This window comes from Aptenodytes patagonicus, chromosome 25 (genome assembly GCF_965638725.1).
Source record: "Aptenodytes patagonicus chromosome 25, bAptPat1.pri.cur, whole genome shotgun sequence".
Lineage (NCBI taxonomy): Eukaryota > Metazoa > Chordata > Aves > Sphenisciformes > Spheniscidae > Aptenodytes > Aptenodytes patagonicus.
Window position 1 is genome coordinate 5,901,646 of NC_134973.1, and position 8,080 is coordinate 5,909,725.

The following is an 8,080-nucleotide window of genomic DNA, read 5'->3' on the forward strand; positions in this document are numbered from 1 at the left end:
GAACTAAGCACAGTATTCAACAAGTTTTCATATGAAGCTTGAAAGACAACTATACCAGAATCACGCAGAATTTGAAATTAAATAATACTTACTCTTCTTGCTAGTGTGAGATGACAACAAATGTGGCACCAGCACATCTACATTTTCTAGTTTGACAATACTTGAAACAGATATCAGTGACTCAGAGACCAGAGTCTATCCCTACACTTGTGGGATTAAAAAGATAAAGTTGAATGAATTCATGCGTGTTAAATTTTTTTAAATCACAGATTGAGGGCAAAGTAGGCCTGAGGTTAAAATAGAATATTTTCTACAACCATTTCATTAACTGATCATTTTCTATAAAGTCTCACACAATTTCATCTACAACAGGAATCACAGCTTGTTTACCTTCCAAGTGCAAGTAATTTGAGCTCGGTTCCACATAAAAAAATTGGTTTAGATCTGATGGAAAAACTGCTTTAAACAGACCTAATAGCTGATAAGGCTGCGGTAGCAATCTTGCTTAGCATCTGTGCTTCACCCAATAGCTTAAATTCCTGTTAAACTTAATACAGATTTAAGCAGCTTTCATAATCCAACCAGAGGTCTTGCCAATTGTTCTGCAAAGGACAGTTATCTATAAATTGAAGACACAGGTGCATAAAACCTGTGTGCAACACTAACACAGATTAGATCGAGCTATTTACCAAATCCAGCTGACACAATGCTTGCCAAAAGACATCTATGTACCTTGCTACCAACATGTGGCTTACATGTGTGATCATGCCTGTTACAGAGGCCACAAGAGCCAGCTTGTTGCAGCCTCCGACTAAAGCCATAGGAGGGGACTGGAATTTCCTCACAACATTCTTGGCTTGCTGCCTGAAGCCATAATTACTGTTCCCATGGCAAAGATCCTGGCTTGATCACAAATCACTTCTATGCAGTCAGTCTGTATCACACTCTAGCAAACCCTATTTCAAAAATTAACTTCTCAAATGACACAGAAGTGTACTTTTTTCCCCTGGAAGGATCATCTTTCAAAAAGAGACCAACTTAACCAAGAAACTACAAGATTATTCAGCACCTAAACTATTCTGAGACTTTTTCAATCACTGAAATGCAACTTTACTTAAAGAATAATGACATATCATAGTTAATACTCTTTCTAGTAAGTCAGTCCTGCTCAGAGACCATTACAGCCTGAAGAGAGAGTAATATCTAGGCAAATTAAAGGGAAAGGAGATACAGAGTGACCTTGATCAAATTACTTAGAAGAGGCAACTGCAGGGTCAGACCCAGTATCTTAGAGTTCAAATACAGTGCCTCCATCTTAAGGCCATACTTCCTTCCTTTTCAGACAGCAATGAAGTTATGGGAAGAAATAAGTCTTAAATCATGTGTTTCTAATCTGCAGGACATTCCAGAAGGCTGTGCATCAAGAGCCCCGTACCAGAATTGTAATGAGCTTCCTAAACAAATTCACACACTTTAAACTGAAGAGCCTGCAGACTAGGCTAAATGTGAAGCCCAGGAATGGCTACTGCAACTACCATCCTGATTAAAAACAAGACCATCAGGCAGTAGAGTGCTCAAGTAGTAAGCCATGAGAACATCTGGGGACTTCTTAAGTTACAGAACCTAAATATAACAAAGACTTCAGAACAATTAATAGAAGTGGGTGTGAGTACCCTTAATATGTAAATTAAGGATGTGATAAAATCCTAAAAAAAGGTGCCAGCACCCTGCCTTTTAAAACAATAAAGTAGAGCAAACTGATACATACTTTCACAAAGTCCTCAATTTCAAAGTGAGACTTAGCAACCAGGAACACTTACAGCAGGAAGACAACCAAGAGGCCACTAAGTTATCCTTGACAATTTGCTCAGCAGTGTTTTAAGTTAAAGGCACTTTTCCTACTTGTCTGAGAATTCTCCAACTTTGGGACATTCCAGTCAATAACAGAACATTGAAAAGGTCTACTGGTGTCTCAGTAACATACTGCCTAAAGTATGACAAGAGCTGACAGTTTTTGGGGACTGTAATCTTCTAATACCTTAACAAACTGGATGGAGTACCATTCCCACCTTCTTTGTACATACATGGCAAGAAGGAGTAAGTTTACATCTCAGATTAAGAACAAGTTTTCCAGCTCTAATTTAGCTCAGCCAGCAAGCTCTCTTGTGGGCACAGCTTTCAGAACAGACACTAACAAAGTAGTTCTATCTCCACCTGAATCGCATTTCTATGAATGTTTTATAAAGTCAGTAGATCAGAAAACTACAGTTCCACAGCATTATTTTAAGTTATCAAGCAGTTAAAGAACATGTGCTTCTGAAGGGGGGAAATCAGTTAGCCCTTGAAGTGATTTCAGTGATGCCCCAGGGATCAAACAAATGCTGATGGATGAACAGAGCTCTACAATCATAGTTATTTCAAAGACAACACTGAAATGCTTCTGTGATATTACAGAAATCTTCTGCAGTCCCTTCAAACTACTTATTGGCAAACCAAAGGATGGCAGACTGAAGTGGAAGTGACACAAAAGCAAAACAGAAAAATTTCAGAAGAGCCGCAGCCAATGAGGTTTTATGCTTACCACAGAGATAAGTATTTTTAAGCAGCAACTGATAAATGAATTGATTACACAGCTTTTTCAAACAGAGATGCCTGTACCTCTCTCTGTGCAACAGTCCTGCGGTCAGAGGATCTTTAGTAGTACAGAAGAAGAGTACGGGGAAACTGTCTGGACATAGTGACCTGCACACAGCCACATAGAGGATGCAGGCATAAGAGAAGCCTTCACTTTGTTCCTAGCTGTGCACAAACAGGATTCTAACTTACCTAAGCAAATCCATGACATGCATAACATGTTACACCATAACATTAAAGAATGTACTTCTACATGATCTACACTGGCATATTCAGTGTCTTATTTAAACATAATCAGATAACATGGCTATGTCAAAAATAATTTTAAAACTTACCTTTATCAAGATGATTCAACTTTCCTTTTTGCTTCTGCCGCTTTTTAGATTTTGATTCAACTTTCTCAAAACCTGCCTTGTCTGACTTGACAAGAAACCTCATTTTTGATGCACACTTTTTTCTCACCACTCCCCACCCCACTGTGCAACTGGCATAATCGTGGTTACAGTTCTGTCCTGTGCTAGGAGTGAAAGCACTTGGATGGGATCTCTCCCAGTCCTCGTTTTAGACATCTGACTGTACTGCACTAGGGACCGAAATCGCCCCCACAGATGAGTGATGAGGCAGACAATACCACATACTGAAGCTTTTCAAGATTCACTGAGGACTACAATTACAGTTTCAGAAGTGTCCTGGTCAAGTTTAGTTATGTAAAACCACTTCTTAAAGCTGCAGAAACCTAAAGCTGCAAATTACACATTATAAAACCAACTGAGGGCACTTCTACCTAGATTAATCAGTTTACCAGAAGATGTTGTTACTAGAAGATTATCAAACTGCTCTACAGTGGTCAAGGGATGACTTAGTCCACCTTTTACAATGGCTGTTGTCCAGGCCTAAGCCTTTCCTCCTCCTCTGATGGCAAACTCAACTCCTTGCAGCAGATAGCGTTCTCGAACAGAACCAGACACTATCATGGCACTATGATTAATTCAAATTTCAGATTCTCATACGAGGAAGAGTTAGAATAACGTTTCCCCTACAGCCATTAGAGCCCCTTCACATGTGTAATGCTTCTCAGAAACCCTAAAGCACTAACAAACATGCCTACGCTTAACAGCAGTCACATCTAATTTTGTACTTTCAATACAAAATCTATTTGCTGTCTAGGAGCAAATTCTCTCTAATGCTCCTACTTCACTTCTGTAGACCTAACAGAGCTCACACTACACAAGCTCAGCTCTACTTCAAATTAGCCCTGTCACACACTGCATCACTTCACCAGCCTATTCAAGTTGCCACACGCAACTCTTTCTTAGTTAATAATGAAGACTAACAACACACAATTCGGGCCATTAAAAAAAGCTGTCAGATTACAACTTTGAGGGCCAACATTCACACACATACTATCTAATAAAAAGAACTCGCAGGGCTGAACTTACTGTAATCCTGATCCCAGAGCATTAGCTACAATGTTCACAAAGTAAAATGAAAAACCTTTAATACATGAAGGAGTGCCAGTCTATCCTGCACATTCCAGTTTAACGTTTCACAGGAATGAGCTTTTATCCTGTGAACACAACAGCCTATTACCACGCGCAGCAGATAAGGAGGCTCCTGTCAGCACTTTGAGTTTCAGGGCTAAGTCTGCACTTTCAAAACCTGAGACTAGAAGGGTAAAGGTCATATTTACTGTACTTGCAAGAGAAAAATCAACAGCTAAACACTCAATTTTTTGTGGCAGAGGATTTTTGACATATAACTGAACAGGAATTCACATAAACAAAGGAAATAAAGTTCTCAAAAGAAAAAGGACCAATTTCTCCATTGAGAAGCATTGTCTAGCACACAAATACAAGCATGGCTTGACATTTTAGTAGGGGAAAGGGCTGTTTCTAAATGCAATAAAGTTCTGACAGTTGATAATCAATGTCCAAATGCCAAGAGCTAAATGCTGAGCCATAATAAAAGTTTTAAATGCACATGAAACTAAATTATCTTCTGGTTAAAACCAATTTACATGGTACCAGGAATAACCCTTTAAAGCCAAAGATCTACATTTGGTGAGGCTAAAACTAGGTCAGATGCTGAGCAGTGTAAAAAGAGAGAAAAAGTGAGAAGTGCCTACCTTTGTACCAACTGTTATATCTTGGACAATGCTGTAGAAAAAAGAAAGAAAAGGATTAAAAAAGTTAGATAGGTTTGCCACAAATATCCAGCATAGTTTACAGTAGTAAGAAAAAAAGCAAGTCAAAGTGCACAGTTGTCTTTGCAAGTGAGCCAAGGACAGTTTATACAAAGAAAAATTATTAGATGGTGATGGTGGAGACCCAAGACCCAGCAGTGCTAGAAAACTGCAGCTCTTCCACTTCCTATAGTGGAGCTTGCTCCTTTTGCAAGGGTACCACGGGGGACTAAGACCAAAAACCCACAGTTAATACAGCCTAGCATTCTTCACAGGAAAGCAATGCGATTAGAACACCACCTCCGACTAAAACAAGAGCAAGAGTGTCAAGAGTCAACTCCATCACCAATATTCACTTCTGCAATTCTTAACAACCTTATATACAAAGGAGCCTCTGCTAGGCTGTAAAGATGCTATCTCTAGTGAAATTATCGAGTCAATAGTGAAGACTACTAATGCTAGAGCTCCAGCAGCACTACAGACAGACAGCACACACCACACCGAGTTTGGGCTGTTCTCTCAGCCAAGCTAAGAGTCTGTGCCAGGCTTAAAGCAGCCCTCCAGCCACGCTAACACCGCTGGAGCCAGACCAGTGCCAGACTAACAGAGCGCAATTAGAAAGAGCAGTGAAGAGGTCCAGGCAGCTCCCAGATTGGGGTATGCCTGCACACAAGATTTCTCTATCAATTCTTTTCTACTTGGGAAAACAAATAGTAGTTTTCCCTAACACTGATCTGAACGAAAAAACAGTTATTAAACTCTACAATATATGCTTAAACCTCCTAAAATGAGACTTCCTGATTAACTAGCATGAAAAATAGTGTTAGCTGTACCTCAAGCAACTCGTGCTAGCTCTTGTCAGCAGTGAACATTGTCTATCACAACATACATCTACTTAGAGCAACTTCTTTCATTGATGGAATCAGAATGACTTGTCTACGGCTTGGCTTATTGTACCTGGGTAATCTTCCGGAGTATTACAGTACCTACATGTTACTCTCTTTTGTGAGAATGCTCAAGACAGTCTAAGGATTTCAGTTATACCCTTGCACTGAAGAGTATTTTTTTTTTTTAATGAATGCCAAACCACTGTAAAGCAGCAACATAAAACAGAGCAGAAACTACCATTTTAGACTGACATATATGCAGCACTGCCTGCTTCAACTCTATCTTTCAAATAGCTGACCATGATTTCAGTGTAAAGGATCCAAAAGTGGCTGGCTAACAGACCTGCAGCAACTTTAAGGAAACATGGCAGAGAAGCAGAAGGCAGGGCAGTCATTCTTAAAACAGCAATACGAAATCTGAAGTACTCAAGAACAATTCTACAAAATGATTTAATGCTAGAGAACTTGCATTTACTAGTTCTTCCTTCCCTACCCTCCTGCAACAATTCATAACTTTTCAGGGAATTAAATACTGCTCGATCTTATTAAGTCATTCATGTTTTACCAGCTCCACAAATAAGCCGTAACACAAGTATAAGCCAGCTCAGCTCCTCATACTTCCTCTTCAAAACCAACCTGCCATGTCATCATAACCCAGCAATTTACAGCTGGAGTTACAGCCTGATCCAATGGCTGCTGCCAGGAAGCCACGCGATAGTTTCTTTTTTTTTTTCAACTGAACTACTTAAAGAACACTCTGTATGAGAATGCCAGGCTTTGCAATCCCCTGGTGTCTGGTCACCAACGAAGACAGATGGGTTTTGCTGCACTTTGAGGGCCAGCAGTAATGAACTAATTAAACCCATCTGCACATATCAGTTTAAAGAATCATAATCATTCTATTAGAATTACTAAATATGAGCACACATTTCTTCAGCTAAAATACATACATTAACCCAGCGACTTTCATAACCTTAAAAAATATTTCCAGCAAAGCATAGTAACAGGGAATCTCCTAACAGGGAATCTCCCAAGTTTCCAAAACTTTCAAACTTACCCCAGAGCAATTTCTCTTACTTCCTGTTCCTCCTGTGGGCCTCACACACAGGAAATGTTTTACACAAAGTAGCCTTAACAGGGGATAGTATTTAAAATTATCCAACAGGAAGAGCCTTTTATTTGCTAAGAATTATCGATTCCTGGAATATTGTAACTCATTTCATAACAAATACCACATGAAACAAGCACCAACAGTATTAAAGAATTTTTATTCAAGAAATGCGCAATACACTTCCACTTCACACACACACCCCTTCAATACATTATCATGTCTTAAGCTTCATTCTCTTGTCCTATGTCAACCTTAAGTAGGGGATCAAAACTCTTCTCATTTCCAAAAGAACAGGCAATAAAGCCTTTCATAAAAATTACTTTTTACATGGAATGGGATAATTCCTACGCAATAAGGGGAAAAATTAAGCAGCACCAGTAAAACCTCTAGGTCATTTTCCAAAGCAGCATTTCCCATATGAACTCTTTGCATACTTTAACAAAGCAACTTAATCAAATGGGATCATTTGAAAAGCACAGCTACCTATCATTTTAGGTGCAAGAAGCAGACAGAAGTAGTCTGCAGCCAGAGAGGCCACTCACTGCCAGCTAGGCAAAAATGTAAAACCATTTTCAGAAGCAGCTTTCAAAGTTTCAACAGGAGACAGCTTTCACAGGGTAAACAGAACATGCACCAAGATCTTCAGAAGACAATGGGTAATTGAGACTCATATGTTATACTGAAATTTCTACAGTAAAATAACAACTATAAGTAAACCAGCTTTCCTAGTAACTACGGTGAAGACAGCTGATAACAAACTGATTTTTGCCATTAGAATATATGATCTCACATGCTGAAGATTTTTTTTTCATATCATTCAACATGATGAGCAACTTGTTAAAACAAGCAGAGCAACCTGAACTGTACCCTGGACTGTAAAAATTAATAAGACACGATTTTTTTTTTTAACATGAAAACAACACTGAGACACCACCTTTTCAGAGTGTAAAAAAAAAAACAGACATGTGACTACGCCTAATTCTCACCAGACTAGTGTTCTGAGGCAAGAAGCGAGGAGGCACTAATTTGGGCTTCCCGTACTTAAGGCTCTGAGAAAACAAACTGCTTAATCGGAGGCCTTTAGAAGTATTTTAACTACTCTGCTCTAGAAGAAACAAAAATCAGATCACTAAAAAAATAGGCCATACAAGACGAGAAATATGGAGACCTCATTTCTGACAGAGTTGCCTTGATAAAGCAGTTATAAAGCAAACACTTCTGAAGCGAGACACCGGATGAGGTGGTGATTAAAGAGAAATCAATGCT

General features: G+C 39.1%; 1 protein-coding gene across 3 annotated transcripts in view; it reads right to left on the minus strand.

The window, feature by feature from the left end:
- Positions 1-8,080, minus strand: part of PTBP1 (polypyrimidine tract binding protein 1) — a 31,520-nt gene that overhangs the window by 22,338 nt on the left and 1,102 nt on the right. For 2 of the 3 annotated variants that reach the window (XM_076359649.1, XM_076359648.1), the window contains exon 2: positions 4,760-4,790. The exons of the other annotated variant lie outside the window; for it this stretch is intronic. In XM_076359649.1, coding sequence (XP_076215764.1) covers positions 4,760-4,790 — 31 coding nt within the window. The remainder of the gene's footprint in view (positions 1-4,759; positions 4,791-8,080) is intronic. 3 annotated transcript variants of the gene reach the window in all.